Source organism: Anopheles marshallii, chromosome 2, assembly GCF_943734725.1.
Source record: "Anopheles marshallii chromosome 2, idAnoMarsDA_429_01, whole genome shotgun sequence".
NCBI lineage: Eukaryota > Metazoa > Arthropoda > Insecta > Diptera > Culicidae > Anopheles > Anopheles marshallii.
In genome coordinates this window covers 69,465,168-69,485,423 of record NC_071326.1, presented here as the reverse complement: position 1 = coordinate 69,485,423, position 20,256 = coordinate 69,465,168, and the positions used below count along the sequence as shown (strand labels likewise).

Here is a 20,256-nt window from a genome sequence, read left to right as displayed (position 1 = left end):
TAAAAATAAGCAACTAGAAACGAAACAGAATGAATAGATGAATATGTCCATCCTTATGACGGTACAATCATGTCCGGTAAACGAAGGTAAGTAATTTAATGTGTTTTATTTAGTGAGCAATATATTACCATTTTGTGTCGATTGTATTATAAATGGTTTGGCGTGAATTAATCTTCGTTATACTATTATCGTAAGTTTAAATCACTTGTTTTACCGATAGCTTCTTTTAAATTTCATTCTTTTCAGACAAGTAGTACACAGCTATGCACCGATTTGATAGAAGTTTTAATCGATTGATCGATCATAACCTCAGTGCTGTGATATGGCACTGTTTGCACAAATATATAAAAGAGGGGTTTCCTTGATTAACTAAACTAAGCATGTTACATGTGCCAAATTTAGCTGGTCTTTTTGTTAAAGCTGATCGCGCACGTGGTATCGTCGGAAGTGGTATCCTGCCACGAAACTGGTCGTTTGTGCTCGAAGCACGCTCAAAACATAACACGTGAGATCTAGCAAAAAGGGGAGAGTAACTTACCTATTAGGATCCGTCCATGTTGCAGTTAAGAATAAAAACGTCGTGCAGATTTTTAGTTTCTTTTCTTATTTATTTGTAATTTAAATGTTATCAACAGTCTATGTGAAAAGTACCTAATTATTTGGTAAATGTTTGCAAACATCTACATCAGTACCAATACTTTTTTTATGTTTATATTGAAATTCGTCCTTTACACTTGGTATTTACGTTTACAACACAGAACAGAACAGAAGCCATTCAATCGTTATAATTCCACTAAATCTATCCCTGCTACAGAGTACAAAACACATTCAAACGCAAAACTAAATACAAATTAGAAAAGCATCCTGCCACGTATTTCTCACCACTAGCAAATAATCTACTTTAAACACACAAAACAAAAACAAATCTTCACTTTTCTTGAGCGTGATCGTTATTTCCTGTACTTAGTTCTCACAACGTTGTTTGTGCTTGTTTTTGTGAAGCAGGTTTGGGGAGCATTTTAGTCGAGCCTGCTAGACTCGCTAACCACTAAACGATGCCATATCTTCGACATCTGGAGTGAAAGAAAGATTTACGAAACATTTCCAACGGTTAGTATGGCTGTGAGCGGATCGTACCGATCGGTGATGATCGGCGCTACGGAGCGCAAGCATTACCTTCTGATGGTGCTGTTGCTCCTCGTGCGCGTACGAAAGCAGTATCGAAGGCAACGATTGCAGATAGCGTTCGGCTAGTGCCGTTTCAGCTTGGGCACAGCTGAATGCGAACGCGGAACGACGGGCGAGATGGTTTAAATCGGGCGCGTCATACTGCGGTAAACAAGCAAACGTAAGTATTTTGTGCACTTAACAAACATACATAACATTTACATAAAAATATACTGCATTAATTTTTACTTACGGTTGACGTAGCACTTTGACTATTGCCTGGAGCTATTGTTTTCGAACGATTGCTTCCGGTACTACCTCCGGCGGATTTGGCCAAAGCTCGATGCTGGTCTGCCATGATGCTTTTTTCGATCCGCTCGCACAGTTCACTACGAGGCAATATCAAAACGTCTTTCGTAAGTGTGTCTATCCTTTCGCTTCAGGACATTCCTTTTTCCAAACGCTTACCTGTGGGCATGTAGCACCTGCAGCAAAACGTCCAACCGCTCCGCAACGGCTCGCTGTTGTACCTGCACGTACCGTTCATACTGTTTGGCAATAAAGCGCTCACCCGTGCACATATCCTCAAACGTACCGTCCTCGCGGAACACATCCCGTAAGTCGCGGCATTGCAAAATCCGTTCAATTTCGGCACATTCCGCCGGTTGGCGCTGGGAATGACATAATCGTCGATCGTACAGATGTTGCAATCGTCCCATGCTGTGCTGGACGCGCCGTAAACGGGTTCGCGCTTCGGCTAGCGAGTCCACGTCCACATCGGGTAGCGTTGCGTCGGGACGCAGTCGAACCAGCTCGTCCATTTGCTTCTCGTACGCCACGCGCAACCGGTACTGGTGGTCGGTGGTGGTATCGCGCAGAAAGGTGCAAACGATCGGTGAGTTGCCCAGCACGGGATGAAGCGACACGATTATAAGCCATGTCTGCAGTCCCCGGCGCCGCTCTTCGAGCAGTGAGTCCAGCATCAGCTGCTTGGGTGGCAGCGCTGGAAGAAGCCTGTGCAGCGAAATAGCGGACCGATTAGCGTGTATTGGTGTACCTTACTTTGATGCTAATCAGCTTTTGTCTGGACTCGATCCTCCGCATTGAGAACCAACATTCCGGTTACGTGATACACATAATTCTAGTAAGCCAGCCTTATTCAGTCAACAAAACAAAAGAAGTCCCAGCTTATTTGTGGGTCTCAACTCAACTCAACTTATCTGAATCCAACAGTTAAAATCAAGGACAAAAGAACGCTTTGTGGAAGCACACTGTTGTTCCGCTAACCGTAACAATCATCCGGTATAATCAACACATAATGAAGGCCCTTCCACCTATTAGCAGTACTTAGATAACTTCCATGCAAAAACAAATTACACCATCCAGTTCATCTCAAGCTGTTTTTTTTTGCCTTACAATAATTTGCTTCTGCATCTCACGCTGCAATGCTTTGTGTCATTTCGCAACGTGAACGGATGGTATATGCACGAGTTACCATTCGAACACGTCCGAATAGCAACCTCCAATCGATGTCTTCCTAGCTACAAAGCCTCTACATCAGCCCGTGCGTCCTACGTACGTGATCGATCGGTGGCACACGTACACCACGCGATCGCAAGGTCATACCACAACATCCCCGTACCGAGTGTCTGCTTACCGATATGGATACTTCTCCGCCAGGTAGCGATGAAGTGTGACGAAATCTTTGTAACGCCGGCGTACCGTTTTTTCCATGCCCTTCAGCTTGATCTACAACGAACGAACGTTACACACGATAAGAGCCCTGAGCGTTGGATGGATAAAATTTGCTTTCGAACCTCATATTCGGAATGCTTCAGAAAGAGTCCTTTCTTCTCCGGGACAATCTTTACGCTGACGTGGGATTCGTTTAGCTCCCGTTCGGTAGAGTCTTCACCTGTGGGGAAATGCCAGAAGGGGCAGATTAAGGACCAAAACAAAGATGATTACGCGTTGTGATCAATTAGAAATACCTGCAGCTAGCATAGTACAGTCAAATGTGTCAAAAGTCAGTGCTGTTTAGGGGTGCTTTTGAGTTAACAGATCTTTATTTGCTGAACTTAAAAATCACTTTCTAACGAGATCGCGTTGACTTTGTTGTCGATAACTCGTGCTTTGAAAGGCACAACAGAAATGGCGGGCTCTGTGTGGTGCTTAGTGATCGTCCATAAACAACGTCACAATGCAGGGTAGCTCAATAATGTTGCGTAACTGCCGCAGATAATGGCCGTATTACACGATGGCTTTTTGGCTGGTTATTTTCTGTCAAATCGCCAATATATCACCAATCACAATATATGTAAAGTTGAAGAGAACAGTGGGGAGTATTTATTAAAAGATAACCGATTACAAATTCAATGTGCTTCCTCTTTGACCGTCGATACGCGAATCCCTAATCCAGCCGCGCGTGGCTAATTATATTCTTTCTATTCCTTCTCTTTCTCTTCCACACCTCTTCTCACCTGTTTAAGCTTGCTTCGCTCGCGCTCAGTGTTTTTCTCTTTCTTTTTCAATCCTCTTTCACTTCCTTACACATCCACATATATCACCAATATATTTTAGCTTAGCTTTTAGCCAATCACCAATATATTTTAGCCAACCCGAGAAAAGACATTCGTCATGACCAAATCCTTTTTGCCATCGGATGGTTATTTTCTGTCAAAGTTAAAATTGTGTGTTTGGTGTGTTTCCACTGTTTGGTGTGGGAATCATCGTCGTCCTCAGACTGATCATTTCAACAGTGATGTTTCGTTCAATTAGATGCGAATAAACCATGCTTTTTGTTTTAGAAATAAATTAATGACAGAAAAAACCTTTGGGCCAGGCTCAATGTGTTACACGGTCCAGATGGAACTTTGCGTTAAAGTGCGGATTTTGACAGAAAATAACCAGCCAAAATCCCTCGCGTAATACGGGTTTAACTGACGAAAGAATTACAAGCAAACACAGTCGCCAATCCAGAACCCTTCCCAGAAAATCTCCCTACGGAGTAAAGAGAGCAGCTCCACAGCTGTTGATGTAAGCATCAGTGATGTATGATCCAGAGCGCACCAACGGCTCCGACTTCAGTCCGGTATCAGTCCGTTGGTGGTCGAGGTTTCCATGGAATGTGGTGCACGCTATAGATGACCGATCGAGAGGTTCTGGGCAATATGAAGAGGAGAAGGTATTCGAATACTTTCGTGCCTAAAACAACGCTGTTGATCAAAAACATAGCCATGGAACTGAAGATTATGATGCAGGAATTGACATATTTTTGTAGAGTTCGTATCGAAATTCTACACTACAGCGACCTTTACCAATATGATGTACTTAACGATCAACTTTCTTCTCACGCTGTTGTACGATAAGAAGTAAACAAAACAATACGAGCACATTATCCAATTTCTAGTCGACTCGACATAATGTACGCACAATTCTAGGAACGCTCCAGCCCAACCCCTCACACTCGCTACGTTTCTCGCGGTCTGTTTTGTTTGCCCACCTCCATATCACATGCTCAAGGTTATCAAATGGACAGGAGGTCCCACTCCTCCTGCCACGTAGAAGCATTCACCGTTAAATACACCAAATAAAAAGCAAAATACACCGTACTATCCCCGTTACAAACATCACTGAATTGGCGTTAACGTACTTCTTCGTTATCAATTTTGGAAGTTCGCTTCGTGAAACCTTTGCCGATGCATCGCGTGCAGATTGTATTGACAAAAGTACACTCATCACTCGAATATGTTTCCCATTCACAGAGGGTATCAGTTAGTTATCCATTACACCATTTTTTACTTTACTTTGTGTGATTTACTGTAAAATATCTAAAATAAATTATTTTGCACATATGCACACACGTAACTTCATGTAGGAAAAAAAAAATGGATAAAAATGAGGTCATCGGCATAAGTCACCGATCACGCTACAAATATTCTACCATCGCCACTTCCGTGCATTGTATTGATTGTGTCTGGTGCTGGGGGCTTACAAGGTTACACTTTTTAAAACCGCAACAACTTTCCGATTGTTTTTTTTTTTATCACATCTCGTGCGTGGTTATTCGCGGAGGCAAAAAAGGCATAACTACCCAAGGCAGGAACATGACTCCCTCCTGCAACGTGGAGACCAGAAGAGTTGTAGAGGTGTACTTGAAATGCCACCGTGTAAAAGGTGATACTGTACGGCAATAACGCACAATAGCTCTTGTTCAGAGCTGATGCAAATTTTTGTTCTAGTGTTTTGAGTTTCGCACTCGTAGAATTAGTTCAGCAAGATACAAACCGAGTCATTAGGCGCTTTTTTATTGCATGACATGAAGTCATTAAAACTATTAAAATTCTTACATTCAACGCAGCTTTAGCAGGTTCGACTCTAGAATCTTTAATGGTCAAATATCAAAAGTCATGTTGTTCGTACCAACTCGTTAAAGGGACTCGGCTTGAGCTTCTCCTCCTGTTACCTTGATCTTCTCGAAACCCCTCGAGCTCGAACGTTTCGTCTCTCGGCAGGTGCAAAACATGATGGAGGAGGTAACGATTTCGGACAATTACAAGCAAACTTCGTCCATTCGCCAAGGCCCACCGTAACGATCACTCATCATCGTTGTCCATCCATGCCACACAAACAACAACCCAAAAAAAAAAAAACAAACCTGTCTGGCATTCTAATTATTATCTTTGCGGCCCGTCAACCTAACCCGTTGGGCGCATGCTAAATACTTCCGAAATTCGAAAACCCGTCCCGATTGGGTTTCAAACCTGTTCCTACCGTTCGAGGTCAATCGTTATGTGTGTCTCTGGTTTTGCTCGTTCCCAAATCGCGCAGAGGGACATTGGGCGTATGTTGACAAACTTTCCATACCACGGCGAAGATATACGCGTTGTTTACGTCCATTTCTTTATCCGTTCGGTTGTGATATGGGCGGCTCCAATGTGATGGAAAGAAGGCTCAGTTGGATGGTTTGCCGACAACAACAAAATAAAGAAGCGTGCCTTTAGAGCACCAACTTCATCACGGTCGAACAGCGAACTGGAAATTATCGATCGTCAAAACATGTGTGCAAACAATGCGATCGTGAAGGAGATACAATCTACAACCACCTCCTATCAGTACTGTCGGAATACCTAACACCGACGACATTTTGCTAACCATTTTTCGGTCGAAGCAATGAACATTTGGGTTGTGTGAAAAGTATACGCAAATACGCACCGGATCATGTGTCGTAAAGTTATCGTACCGTTTATTGGATGTGCGAAAGAACGATTGACACCTAGCCACAATTTTAGCACACAAAAAATTGGCTTTAATGGCGTGTATTCGTTTATTGAGATTCCATGTTAGCAGGTAGGCAAGTTATTGCTTATCAGTAACCGGAACCAACTGTCCATCTTTAGGTCAGCTCAGCATCAACTTTCCAAGGCTTTAAAAAAAAAAACCTTTAATCAGTGTTCGCTAGAATTCGCGCCACACTGAATGAGATCTTAATCAGTGCATTCGTTCCCGTTTGTGGCTTATCAAAATCGTATACTCATCGCAACAGTGTAGCGCTCATCGCCGACTCGACGGTTGCCGGATAATCGGGTAGGGCGGATAATAGGCACATCTCCTTTTTAGGATAACAAATAGTGCCCGATTTGTCATGGGTAGGGCTTTTGTCATGGCTTTCATTTCTCCTGTCAACGATGCTCTGCAGGGAATATGTCAAATGTTTCCTTTGGAACTGTCATTTCCTAGCTGCACGGATAGTCAGACACCCGGTTAAAAGGATCCCGGAAAATCGTCGCTCCACTGTCCACTGTTCTGTGATTTTTAGTTTTTTTTAATATAATTTAAGCTCTTTTTGTCTCATAAAATCCTGTCTTCCTTTCCTGCTGTCAACGATGTTCTGCAGGGAATATGTCAAATGTTTCCTGTGGAACTGTCATTTCCGAGCTGCACGGATAATCAGATATCCGGTTAAATGGCACCCGGATAATCGGAGCTCCGCTGTATTTGCTAGTTCTAACCGTACTACTCACCAACTGAAGCGATCGTTACGGAAATGGACGTCGTTGCTGACGATGATGATGATGGACCTTGACCTGGAGAAAGTGCTCTCTGCTTTGTGTGCATTTCCGGGTTGGTTTCCACCGGTATTGCAGAACCGTTCGATTCCAACCGATTGGGCGGTGGCAGATGCCCACCGGAACCCGTCACGTCTACCGGATCGATCGAATTATTGCCACCGCTGAGCGTGATGGTTGCGGTCGTGATGTACTCAAAGGAGACCCTATCGGCCGTATCCGCTACCTCCTCATCCGGTCCCGACTCGGAGTCGTCCGTACTGTCCGAGAAAGAGGAAGGATACGGCATGTCGGAAGAGGCTGCAGCCGACACGAAAGTATCGCCAACCGACGGTGACCTCGAGATGTCCGGAATTGTCCCATTCCAGGGATGCAGTAGACCAGCCCCATTCGTCGTACCGGTTCCGTTGATGAACGTACTATCGCCGACAGCGGGAAGATTGGACTGGGATCCGGACACTTCTATCATAGCGAATGCGGAAGCGTCCGCAACGTCCGGAGACATCGTTCTGGATGTGGTGGAGGGCGATGCCTGTAGGGATGCTGCTGGTGGCGGTTGCCGAAAATTACCCTCAACAACCACGGGCATATTCCTATCACCTTTGCGTACTGCTATTCTTATTTTGGGTGTAAAATATCAATTGCTCTCGGCGGAATATCACACTATTTTTTTCCCTTTAAAATCACACAATATCACATGCTCATCCACACAGAACAATTGAACGCGTATTGCAGTATTTTAGTGCAATTGCAATTGCGGCACAGCGCACAGCAAGGAACTGCATTAGCCGTGAATAATTAACCGCATGACCAGCTTCTGGCCGCCGTACTGCTTCTTCGCTACCACCAAACAGGACGATTGTGAGAGACGCGCACCACAACACTGCACAATTGTTTCGATTTCCGTGGACAACTCGGCGGGTGAATGATGGTGTAGAGCTAGCGACACGCGCGCGCTTTTTCACAAAACTTAATTATGTATCGTTGCACGGATGCACACCCCGCAAGGAATGGGCTGGGAGTGAGGTGTTTTAGGCGTTTATTTGGCACTTACGATTGCCCGTTTGTTATTTAGCACGGGAGCGAATCTCGATCCACCGCAGAGACGCGCCTGTTATCTCGCCACGACGAGGCACGCCGCAATGATGCGCACGAGACGAAAAGCAACCCCTACACGTTGGGAAGCGCCACGGTAAATACCCAAGGAGCAATTTCTCCCCCCTCGCAACGACCAGGCCCCCGACAGACTCAACATACTGAACGGTTGTCAAAAAGGTATCATTCCATCCCTTTCGTACATTGCACTGCTTCTTGTGTCGCTCTTTGACGGCAACGAAGCTGGATGTGTATGTGTGTGCGTTTATGAACTGAAGTGTAGCAAGGATTTGATTTGTTTAGTGCTATATCAAAATTGCATAAAATAGGAAAGTGGTGCAAATGTGCTACTAGGACGAAATTCTAACCCAAACAACCGCTTAGAAGAGCAGTAACAAAATTCGGTAAAGATTGTGTGTGTATACGGTATCTATGATTAATGCGGTTCTTTTGATAAACAAAACAAAAATCTCAATCCATGTACTAGAATATGTGCATCAAATAATATCAAAACAGCCGTTGTGCGAGACGCCTTCCGTCAGCGCTGTTGCGAAAGAATGAGAATCCGGACAGCCCCTTCCTCGTTCCTTTCTCCTTCCTTTCGCTCCACCTCCATGGGTCCAACAATCCTGCTGTTAAGCCGCTTATTGGGCCCAAAATGGGCCAATCTTTTACTTCGTGCCAACTTCGGCTATTACTCCCTGGGTCGGTGCTCGCCAATCGGGCGGTTGCGCCGGTGCGAGAGAGAGAGAGAACCGATTTGCAACCCTCCCCGGATGTGTAAATATGAAGCCGGATTCTACATCAAAGCATGTGATGTGTTTTGCTTGGTTGATTTGTGTAGATCGAAACTCGAATTTGATTCGAGTGTCGGAAATGTCTCTGATATATAAATTATTTCATCCAATGTCATGGTTGCACTAAAAGTTTGAAAAAACAAATTATTTTATTTGTAGAATAGCTATTTCCGATACGATTTTTATTCGGTTAGAAATGTTAGTACCATTTCGGTCTGACTAAAGAACACCAATAGGTTAAATAAAGCGTATTAACTTTATTCACTGTTAATGGAAAATGTGTAAAAGTAATACGATTCCAAATTAAATACAAAATAATAAGCAAACGGTTAAAAAATGTACCCATTTAAATTTGGGGCGAAAAAGTCAATTGTCTGCAAATTTGTACACGCAACCGACCACTGTTTGCTTGGGTCGAAATTTTGAGCGTGGTACCAAATAAGCGAACGAACCAAACCGACGCCAACTTTGTACAAGCTCTTCTCGCAGATTTTTTTCGATTTTAAAATTAAATTTAAAGTAAATTTTAAATTTGGCTCGCGTTAAATTCTCAACAAAAACGTCATGAACAAGATGGATGATGAACATTTGTGGTAAACAATTTGTTTGGGAAAATACACACCTGTCTGGCAAAGTGAACCATGTGGCTAGACCACTGTTCAAAAAGTGCTTTCTTGTACGCGGTACAAAATTAGCGAACGAACCAATGCGGCGGTGCAAGAAAGCAAAAAGGCTGTAAACTTTTCCCGGTTGTTTTCCGTGTGTATTTTGGCGGTATATCGGTGTGAATTAGCAAGAAAATACTCTATTACCAAGTACTGGCAGCGTATGGTGTGTTATCCAAATATTAGTTCACCCATAGCTACGACTGGCTTCATTTTTGCGGACGCTTGTTGGAAAAATATCGTGCTGCATCGGTACTGCTAGTGGACAGCGGTGCATCATACGAGCCCACAGTGAATTAATTTTCTGCGCTCGCCTTGCTACCAACAAAGCGAATCTATATTTTTCGTCAAGGTAAGACAATTCACGGAACATCAGGCAAATGTTAATTCGACTAGCTAAACAGCGAAAGGGCAGCTGCTTTCATCGATGGTCAAGCGTCTGATGCCAACCCGTAGCGACAGCTTATTTTATGCAACTTGACCTGCATCCAAGTTCCAATACAACAATGCTCACCCGGGGTCCGTTGGTTAATGCATTCAAACGTGTACTTTTCTCAAACAGATTCCGGCTCTAAAAGAAAAGGAGATGGATCCGGCCGATATAGGGAAGCATCCGGACCTGATAAAAAAGGCCCAGGCCGAAATTTCGCACTGCGATGTGCTGGTGTGCGGCCGGTGCCATTCCGTGTTCCATCTGATCGAACTGTTCCGCGAGCACAAAGAGAATGAACCGGACTGTAAGCGAACGTCCACGCTGCACAATTGTGACGAAGCGCAGGCGAAGGTGTGGGCTTTCCTGCTGTGGAAATCGGCCCAGCGTCCGGCGACCGGCGAAGAAAAGAATGCCGGCGGAAGCAACTCATGGAAGCTCTACCAGACGTGGGTAAAGTTGGAAGAATCCGTCCGTGACACATGGATCGTTGCGGGCAAAACAATCCAATCGTTCTCGAAGGTAAGAGATGTTCTATGTGGGTCGTTGAGCGGGATGTCATTACCGGGCCATAAAAAATAGTCACACTTTTCACTCGCTTTTGTAGACCGGGTCCGGAAGTCTGCAGGAAATGCCAGTGAAAATTACCAAAACGATTCTTGAGCCACAACCCGAAGCGCAGGATAAATGTAAGTATCGTACGATCATCTTTTACTTTGTTGCTGAGCTATTTCCGCTCAATGGAAAATACCCTTTTCGATTTGATCGCAGCAGCAAATGTTCCAAACCGCTTCACACCAGCGGTGCGCAAGGTGGGAGACACTAAACCGAACACCCCCGGCAATACGGTGGATACGAAAAATCGTATCGTTGTCGGTGCACAAATGGGTGCCGTGAAGAAAGCGGACGGCACGGTCGTAAAAACAGGCACCGCTGCCACGCCTGTCGCGGCAAGACGCTCTTTTGCAACGCGTACCCATCCCAAGACGGGAGCGTGCTCCGAGGAAGAGGTGGAAAAAATCCTAGCCAAACGTTTCAGCCCGATCATCAAGATGCACGAGTACCTGGTGAAATGGACCAAGTGGTCGAACGATCAAAACACCTGGGAACCGCTGACCCATCTGCACTCCTGCCAGAGCATTCTAGAGCATTTCGAGGTGCAGCTGGCCAAACAGAAGGAGCAGCGCGCAGCAACGGCGGCCCGTGTGCTTCAGCAGCAACGCCAGGAAAAGGGAGTAAGCGGTGCGGCTACTACAACCGGAACCACAAGCTCCGGGACGACGAGCACCACTACCACCACCGCGGCCGGGGCCTCTTCGGCAGCCGCCGGTACCATGTCTTCGGCAGCGGCCGCAGCAAATCAGCTTCGTCCCGTGCGCAACTCGAAGGCAAGCGCTCTCGACCGTGTGAAGCAGTGGACCGCTGGTAATCGATCGCCGGGTGATGGGCCGGAAGATGTAGCACAGGCGGGAAAGCGCAAGCTGGATGAAGGTGAAACCGATGGGGCCGGCACGGGTAACGATGCTGATGCGCCGGACGCCGTAAAAAAGCTCCGCACCGAATCCAGTTCCGCCGTGAGCGATGCCCTGACGAAGGTGTCGCAGAGCGGAAACGTGAAGATAATGTCCGTTTCGACCGCATCCGGATCGTCTGGCATCAGCAAAACGGCAGTGAACGGAACAGTGGCATCGGCCAAGGATGGTAGCTCAGCGGATGTCGTTATCATAAAATCACCCAAAGACGGTATCGCCAGCGGTATTAGCAAAAAGTCGCCCGGTGTAGTGGTGGGCAGCAGTATCACCACGCGACTGTCGCCGCGCAGCGAAGCGGCCAAGGTAAAGATCGTCTCCAAGTCGGAAATGGGTGGAGGTGTGCACGGAATTTTCAAAATCAAAACCGATCCGACCGGTTCTTCCCCACAGAGCTCCCCGGTGACGAAAGTGGTGACGTCAAGCGCGGGCGGCTCAGCACCTCCCTCGCGCCCCATTACTATCCCCAACACCACGACGACTGACTCATCCGGTGTGACGACACGCATCATACGCCGAAACATCGACGGTACGGAACAGCTGATCAAACAGACTATCCGCAAAACTCCGAAGTTGGTGCCGTTTTCACCTGGCTCACAGCAGCGTCCCGGTGGTGCCGCGATAGGGATCACCAAAACGGGTACTGCGGGTTCACCAGCAACACCCGTACCTAAAATAACTACTTCGTCCGCTATCGGTCAGCAACGTACGTTATCTGGGCCACGGGTCATCTCCACCACCCAGCAAAAGCCAGCCGTCAGTCGGGTAGTAACCTCCGCTTCCGGCACACCCGGTGGTACGGTGATGCGGACGTCAACGGTCACTCGTACACCCGTGGGACCCGCATCGTCCGAGCAGAAAATTAATGCCCTACGCCGACAAGGGGTAAACGTCGTGAAACGCGTCATCACAACGAGCACAACGCCCGGTCCCAAAAAGGCGGCCAATGAGGAGGAAGAGAGTGAGGCGGATGGTTTCTCATCGAACATTTCGCTGCCTGCCCCACCGAGCCCACCGAGAGCAATGACGCTTTGTCCGGTGACGGGTAAGGTGTTGGCCCAGGCGGAAGGTGAACCTACACCCGTACCAAGCCCCGAAGCGGAACCCGAGGAGAAGAAATTGGATGTGAAACAGGAAGGCGAACAGAACAGCGCAGAAGGGGAACAGATGGTAGTGGCTAGCGGAGAGCAGACTGACACGCAAGTACAACAACTGCTGACAAACGAGGACGGTACCGCCATCATTGTAGCGGGCGAGGACGGCACACTGTATCAGGTGGCCGGTAAGAATGCCGAAGGCCAAACCATACTGATTACCCATAATTCCGACGGAGAACAGAGCTGTGTGCTGGTCGCATCGCAGGAAGGCGAAGAGGAAGCAGCGGGCGGTACGGGCGGTGTCTTAACGCTGGATGCGGCCGTTTCGGAAGCCGTTGCTGTTCCACAGGAGGTAAATACTGAACAGTTACGAGCAAAGGGCATAAGTTAATCAAAGGCGTACCATGCCATTATTATCCACAGGGACAGGAGATGACAGAAGAGCAGGCAGCGCAGTATCAACAGTCCGTCGATACTAACCAGGAGTTGACGATCTCTACCGAAGATTCACAGGACACGCAAATAACCGCAGAAGTAGTACAAGCCGATCAACCATCGCCCGGTAAGTTTGTCATAACAAGTTCATTTCCAGACTTCATGAGTTGTGTTACCAAATATTTAACACATCCATCTTTATATCCTTACTGTGACGTGCTTCTCCACAGGTGGTACCCGCCGGGTAGTCCTACTACTCCCCGATGGAAGCTTCATGATGACGGAGGTTAACGACGAGCAGTACCAATCGTTGAATCTGGTCAACTAAACAGCTTTAGGGGATCGATTGAAAACTATATATTTTCTTCGGTACAACGGAGGGAGATGCACAGTTAATGTTTTAAAATCATTTAAGGTAACATTCGTGCATTGTAATACTATGTATAAGTTTTATATAAGGTGGGCTTTAACTTTCTTTCATTATATTGCTCGCAACGTAATGAAGAGCGATTTATTTTAACGGATCTCACAATAGCCCGGTGGTGAGATAGTAATCATTCAACCTAAATTAGCATTAATTCGCATGACATAAGCAAGTTAACGATTCTTGTAACTTACCAAGTGGAGTTACAAAAACGAAATGTAACGACAGTTACTAACGGCACAATCTTACGATAGCAAAAGAAAACGATCCTAATGTAATTAAATGCGTAACGTAGCGTAATGTTTGCTTGCCGACTGTTTCGACAGCATTGCACTATAAATGCGATTGAAATCATTACAAATAAAATGTTTAGGACGATGCAGGTGGAGCTGGTAAAAATCCTCATTTGCGCGCTTGTAGTGAGCGAATAACAGCTGACCAGTATTGTAAAATAGCATTTTAGCAACATTTCATTTACGATCGACCATAATCTCATCCGAAACTTAATCCTTCCTATTCCTTTTTGTTGGTACAGATAGCTTTATTGATGCTTACAAACGCTCCTTGAGTTCGCCTGCGTACTTAGACTAATTGCACCGGCACGTCGAAGGCACACCATAACTGTCATTTCAAATATTTACAGTTAAACTTTTGCACTATCGTTTAGAATGGGTAATTAACCCTAATTAAATTATGTTGATAAATTTACACAATCGGGGCAATAAAAAGTAACGAATGTTAGCTGTGCAGTAAATCCAATCCACAAAACACCCTCCCCAAATGACCGCTCGTTTGTTTGCAGTGCGCAATTGGCATATGTCATCAAATTACTCGTCAGTAGTTGCGGTGCGAAGGGCAGCAAATCACAACATCCAAATCATTCGGTTTTGCATTTGCGTTCCGTATCATCCCAAAGCTGGCGAATAATCCATCCTAGTTAATCGAAGGTGTGCATATAGGCTTACTCCCGATATTCGACGGTTTTGTACCTATACGAGAAGTTTCTGTTCCATACCAATTTCTTTGTGACGACTGCAAACAGAGTGTGGCATTTGACGACGTGGATATTATGGGATACATCGGGCTACGAAGTTGTTTTTCGTTTTGGGACAATTTAAAGAGGATTATAAATTGCTGTTAACTCCATTGCAGTAGTGCATTTCGTTGCGTTTGGGTCAGTTTTTCATAATTTACAGGTGTGCGTAAAATAAGAGGACAGGTAGATGGTTCGTAATAGGTTCTGTGTTCGGTATTGTGCGACGGTGCAGGATGCTGTATAGTGAAGGATATGTCCGTGGAATCGTAAAATTCGCTTGTAAAGTGAAAAAAGATTCTATCCGAAGCATTGTGTAACGATAAAATGGAATATCGAAGAGCGTCTTCAAATTGATAACTGGTCCAAAAGGTTTAATCAGTTGCAATATGGTACGATCTGCAAAAGAAGTCGGCATAGTTTTGAATCGCATTCTTTGCCTGCAGATCACGATGTGTGACGCTATTGCTGCACTGGTTTGTACATTAACAACCTTCTAATATTCTTCTATTACCCTCCGGCGTACGTTAAAACAAACAAAAGCATATTGCTTTTTTAAAGCGATGGACGATCTATTGCGGTACGTTGTTGATTTTTGGCCAGACTGCCAGATGGAACCATCATGCGGTCCATCAGTATAGTTTTTGTTAGTTTTGTTGGTTAAGATCAACAACATCGTTCTTTATATACGTTATTTTCGTTACGCCCTTTGTGCGTTTTCAATATTCTTTTTACAACTAAAATTTTTTTTGTTGCCTGAAAATAGAAAACAGAGGTTGGTTGAAGACAGCGCTGTGGAAAGCAACGTTAGTGGAAGTACTCAACAAGCAGTAATAAACCTGCCACATGTCGGACGACGTGGCAGCGAAAATCGACATTCGGTGCAGACTGTCACTAAGGTGGGCGAAAAAGCCGACCGTGCGCTTGTGTGCGTGTGTCGAGAGTCGAAAGTTAGATTCGAGCTTTGAATGTAATTCGTGGTGGCGAAAAGTGACGGAATAGGTCGAGACCGCGAGCACTAGGGGTTTGGCCGCGAATAGCTAAGAAAGTACGTAAGTGAATTGTCGAAAAGGGGTTTCAGCGCTTCGATGAGTGTACGGTGGATGTTTGAGGGCTAAATTTTCGTGCGTGCAACACGGTTGGTGGTGCGAAAAATCGGATTAACTGTGCACGCGACTGTCGCCTAGCGGTAACCCGTGCAGTCGCCATCTTGGGCTAGCCGTGCTGCTTCTTCGTTTTCTCGCTCGCTCGGTTATTCGTGGTTTTTTCGTTGCCGTCGTCAGCGGATCCGTGTGTGCATGGTTGTGTGTGCGCGTGTGTGTTTTGTACGCGTTGTGTGCATGACTATTGGAGCAAAGTCATCATCATCATCGTCATCATTCTTCACCGTCGCACCACTGTTTAGAGAAAGAAGTCGAATAATTTAGCTATACAGCAGAATAACGAAAGCTTCAGGCAACTAACTATGATCCAGTTCTAGCATTAGACAATTCCTGTATTCTGAACTTCTTTGTTTTTCAAGCATTAGGATCAATTTGCAAGTGTTACTGTAGGGAAAAATAATATGCAGGGTGTATTTCACCGTTGCGCTCTGACGTGTTCAAACGGATGAAAGAAAGAGATAGATAGATGGCGTACGCGTGTGTGGGTGTGTGTTTGGAGCAAGTGCGAGCTAAGCATAAGAAAAACCGAGAACGAACAGAAGAACAATGCCACATCTGAGGGTGGACCAAACGGACAAGTGCAATGGAAATTAAGCCGAAAGTTCGTCCGATCCAGACTTACTCATCTGATGAAAACGGCAAAATGTGTCAACTTATGGCGATGCTCATCCATCCCTAAACCATCCCAGGAAGCATTGAACAAGAATCCTGTTATCAGTGGGAGAAATGAGAAAATGGGCGTTAATTAGAACAATCTGGGATGCGGTCACGGTGTTATTTAGGTTGATTCATTTGCAGAGAATTATAATTGCCGATAAGAACATGAACCAATGGTGTGGAACTGCTGTCCTCCAACCAACTCTCATGCTAGAGGTTGCGGCGGTGGCATAGCTGATTCACCGTAGAACCCGACCTATGTACACGTTACTTTACTATAAAAGCCGCTCAACATACACGCACACACACACATGCAGCTAGCAAAGCGTTCGCACCACTACAGGCGCTCGGACGGGAAGCCACCCATTTGCGTCGGCTAACGTTAACATGGAAGAGCAGGATGGCAGAACAGAGGAGCCCCCAAAAAAGCTACTTTAGCTGTGGAGTTTTGAACGCGCCTGTGTCAATCAGCCACAACGACCGAAGATTACGGAAACGGCCGGAAGAGGCAAAGAAATGAATGGTCTCTTGCTGAAGGAGAAAGAGGGACCAAAAACCGATGCCTCTCCGGTGGGAGATGGGTAGAAAATTTTCCGTCGGCAAGTCGGTCGTCCGTCCGGGTGTGTGTGTGGGCTATTATGCTCGATTTTCTGTGTGCGTACGTTTGTGTGTCAGTATCTCGCAGCTTATGTGGGGTAAAGTCGTTTAAGTTGATGCTTTCTCCACCGGTAGCATTAAAAGCCGTTTGTGGAATGAAGGTTGAGTCAACCGACTGTCGCACTGAGTTGGCTAGGATTGAAAGGAAGGAGATGTGCCTTTGAATGGATCAATTCAAGATGTTTAAGGAACCAATTAAAATCAACGGCCTACAATCCGTGATAAAATCTCTGGCTACAATCGGTAGTGGCAATTGGCTGTTAAACGCTTATCATCGATGTTAAGCATAACGGTGCACCTCTGCCGTAATGTTGCGAATTTCGTAAATTTCCCCTGATATGATTCATTATCGCGAAGGGAAGACATCACGTGAAACAAATAACCATACGGTTCACGATACTGCATTGAACGGGGGTAAACGAACCAGCCCACCAAAAACACGGGGGATTCGATATGAATTGATTTGTGAGCCAATCAGTATTGATTTTGTTATGAATGGACACGCACACCCAGTGAAATATGAACTTAGAATGAACCGCTTGATGGTACATTTGTAATCAGTGCAGAATTATTCACTATGCCTCTCTTTTCTTTTCAGATATTATACTAGGCTGGACGCGAGTTTGGTGCAACAAAAAGCCCATCATAATAAATTCCAAAATTTTGGAAAACAGAAGTGTGTGTGTGCAACGACGCGTGTGGCTCAACGTGTGTGGCTCAACGTGTGTTAATGTTTCTTTAGCAAAGGACTGAATTATCGCCTACAATAAATTCCAGCACCTTCATCAGCCCCGATTGGCAGTGTGCGAAAACAAGCGAGGAGAAAGTCGTAGAGACAGTGGTGCAACGTGGTCCATCCGAAGGAGAGATTAGGTTTATTAGTTTACTAGTAGCCGGGCGCTGTTAATTTAGCCATTTGTGGCGCTTTCTGTGAAACATTCCATTCCCCTTCATTACCCGGGCACAATATTATTGGTCCGGTGTGTGAAGCTTCTGTACACACTAGTGAGCAAACCAAAATCGATCATATCCTTCCGATAGTAAGAAAAAGGTATGTAAAGAAACTGGAAGTGTTTTAAATTTATTATTTAAATGGATTGATGTAGTCGATAAATGCGGTATCGTCTTTTGTTCATTCTTGTGCTTCTGTTATAATCGGCTATTTGATTAACGGACGCAGGTTGGATTTGGTTTGCAATACCAACCTTACCAGTCACGTTATACTTTTGCTTGCGTTAGATTCACTAGAAAACAGGTGAAGAATCTGTCAGGTTGTTTTGTCGCAGGCGTACTCTCTGCATCTTTACCTCATTCTGCCCCGGATGAAAACCCACCATTTTCGAGATACCGACAATATCAAAACATTGAATTTAGCCACATACTGTATGGATCTAATCATATCTTTATCGCAATTTCCATGATATATAATAGCTTGTTCGCAGAAATTAACTTTCACGACAATATAGCGACCTTTAGGAAACGATTACGTTATTTTTAGTAGGGTATTGACTAAATGTCCCTCTTGTTCTTGTTCTCTTTTGCTCTCTCTTGTTAACCCAATTAACGCCAGACTAGATTTTTTTTAAATAAATATTAAATATCTCCTATGAATTCTCTAAATTCTGTTTTTCTTCCTTTCTTAGGTGTGCAACAAAACGATAAATTTCAACAGAACAAAATGGGGAACGTATTCGCTAATCTGTTCAAAGGATTGTTCGGCAAAAAGGAGATGAGAATTTTGATGGTCGGATTGGACGCTGCCGGTAAAACCACGATCCTGTATAAACTAAAATTAGGTGAAATTGTTACAACGATTCCTACAATTGGTAAGTGAGGTTGTTGTGATGTGACGAGATAGAGAAGTAAAATATCGATTTTCATTTTGCAGGTTTCAACGTGGAGACTGTAGAGTATAAAAACATTAGTTTTACGGTTTGGGATGTCGGTGGCCAGGATAAGATTCGGCCGCTGTGGAGGCATTACTTCCAAAACACACAAGTATGTAGTCGTTGAACACGCGTTGTATGGTAAACGGGTGTACTAAAGATATTATTTGTGTACTCCACTATAGGGACTTATCTTCGTGGTCGATAGCAACGACAGAGAGCGTATCGGCGAAGCCCGGGAAGAACTGATGCGAATGTTGGCCGAAGATGAGCTCAGAGATGCTGTTCTACTGATATTTGCAAACAAACAGGTACGCAAGTGAGATAAATGTTGATAAAACTCCCACATGCAAAAGAAATTTATTTCACTTTGTTCTACCCGCTGGCTATGTTGACTAATCAGCGCGATCAATAGTCGATATAGTCGACATAGACAAATATTTACGCCGGTGATGTGTGAATTGTATGCTTTGCCCCGTTCATGATCACCAAATTATTATATCCCATCCAACCGAATGGTTGGCCAGTCCACAAATTAGCGTCTCTGTTTTGTCGGTCTCACTCACTAACGCACTACTCCACCGTTGTTTCGCTGTCTGTTTTAGGATCTACCAAACGCAATGAATGCCGCCGAAATCACCGACAAGCTAGGACTACACTCGCTACGAAACCGCAACTGGTACATTCAAGCCACCTGTGCAACTAGCGGTGACGGACTGTACGAGGGACTTGACTGGCTTTCCAACCAGCTGAAAAATGCAAACCGTTAAGTAAGCTAAGCTCGCCGGCGTAAGCAAATTAGCTATTAGCAGCAGCAACAGCAAGTAAACTACAAAACACAAAACTGAAATCATCCATTTGACCGGCGAGGAGTTAGAAAGTGCTCTAATACGCGGGGCGTGCGCTGTCGTTGCCGGCGCCGCCGCTGAACGTCATCGAGTTTATTCAGTTTCTTTTTTTTCGGCAGTGGACACGCGGATCATGGGACAGTATAAGAAGCTTATAGTGTGTGCGAGAAGGTAAAGAGAGCGAGAGAGCGTAGGGGCAGACAGGTGTGTTGCAGGATCGTTTTCTAAGTTTATCGGTGTGTGTGGTCGTGGGTGCGTTGTTGCACTGTGTGTGTGATTAATGTTGGTAAACTGAGTGGTCCTAT

At 45.2% G+C, this 20,256-nt stretch overlaps 3 protein-coding genes across 3 annotated transcripts; 2 read left to right on the top strand and 1 right to left on the bottom strand.

The window, feature by feature from the left end:
* Positions 1 to 1,019: 1,019 nt before the first annotated feature.
* Positions 1,020 to 7,824, bottom strand: LOC128708113 (sorting nexin-8-like). The gene is made up of 7 exons (XM_053803072.1): positions 7,191 to 7,824; positions 2,985 to 3,082; positions 2,825 to 2,916; positions 1,636 to 2,181; positions 1,421 to 1,556; positions 1,177 to 1,329; positions 1,020 to 1,073 (listed from the first exon to the last, which is right to left on the bottom strand). Exons 1-7 carry the CDS (start codon positions 7,822 to 7,824, stop codon positions 1,020 to 1,022), a joined length of 1,713 nt encoding a protein of 570 aa, XP_053659047.1.
* A 2,545-nt stretch (positions 7,825 to 10,369) lies between these two features.
* Positions 10,370 to 13,611, top strand: LOC128706940 (serine-rich adhesin for platelets). Its single transcript, XM_053801884.1, has 5 exons — positions 10,370 to 10,744; positions 10,830 to 10,911; positions 10,997 to 13,200; positions 13,272 to 13,410; positions 13,514 to 13,611. The coding sequence occupies exons 1-5, from the start codon at positions 10,379 to 10,381 to the stop codon at positions 13,609 to 13,611; spliced, it is 2,889 nt and encodes a 962-aa protein (XP_053657859.1). The 5' UTR covers positions 10,370 to 10,378.
* Positions 13,612 to 18,876: 5,265 nt separating this feature from the next.
* LOC128710089 (ADP-ribosylation factor 1) lies at positions 18,877 to 19,921 on the top strand. Its single transcript, XM_053805129.1, has 4 exons — positions 18,877 to 19,043; positions 19,106 to 19,215; positions 19,289 to 19,414; positions 19,709 to 19,921. Exons 1-4 carry the CDS (start codon positions 18,896 to 18,898, stop codon positions 19,871 to 19,873), a joined length of 549 nt encoding a protein of 182 aa, XP_053661104.1. The 5' UTR covers positions 18,877 to 18,895; the 3' UTR covers positions 19,874 to 19,921.
* The last annotated feature ends 335 nt before the right edge of the window (positions 19,922 to 20,256 follow it).

Excerpts from the sequence above, each read along its gene's own strand:
- LOC128708113 (XM_053803072.1), bottom strand. The coding sequence starts at position 7,824 with ATGCCCGTGGTTGTTGAGGGTAATTTTCGGCAACCGCCACCAGCAGCA. Across the intron at positions 1,330-1,420 it reads GTCAAAGTGCTACGTCAACC|TATGACGCGCCCGATTTAAA; the intron begins GTAAGTAAAAAT and ends TGTTTACCGCAG. Across the intron at positions 1,074-1,176 it reads AGCAACAGCACCATCAGAAG|ATGTCGAAGATATGGCATCG; the intron begins GTAATGCTTGCG and ends CTTTCACTCCAG.
- LOC128706940 (XM_053801884.1), top strand. The coding sequence starts at position 10,379 with ATGGATCCGGCCGATATAGGGAAGCATCCGGACCTGATAAAAAAGGCC. Across the intron at positions 10,745-10,829 it reads CAATCCAATCGTTCTCGAAG|ACCGGGTCCGGAAGTCTGCA; the intron begins GTAAGAGATGTT and ends TCGCTTTTGTAG. Across the intron at positions 13,201-13,271 it reads CCGTTGCTGTTCCACAGGAG|GGACAGGAGATGACAGAAGA; the intron begins GTAAATACTGAA and ends TATTATCCACAG.
- LOC128710089 (XM_053805129.1), top strand. The coding sequence starts at position 18,896 with ATGGGGAACGTATTCGCTAATCTGTTCAAAGGATTGTTCGGCAAAAAG. Across the intron at positions 19,044-19,105 it reads TACAACGATTCCTACAATTG|GTTTCAACGTGGAGACTGTA; the intron begins GTAAGTGAGGTT and ends TTCATTTTGCAG. Across the intron at positions 19,216-19,288 it reads ATTACTTCCAAAACACACAA|GGACTTATCTTCGTGGTCGA; the intron begins GTATGTAGTCGT and ends ACTCCACTATAG.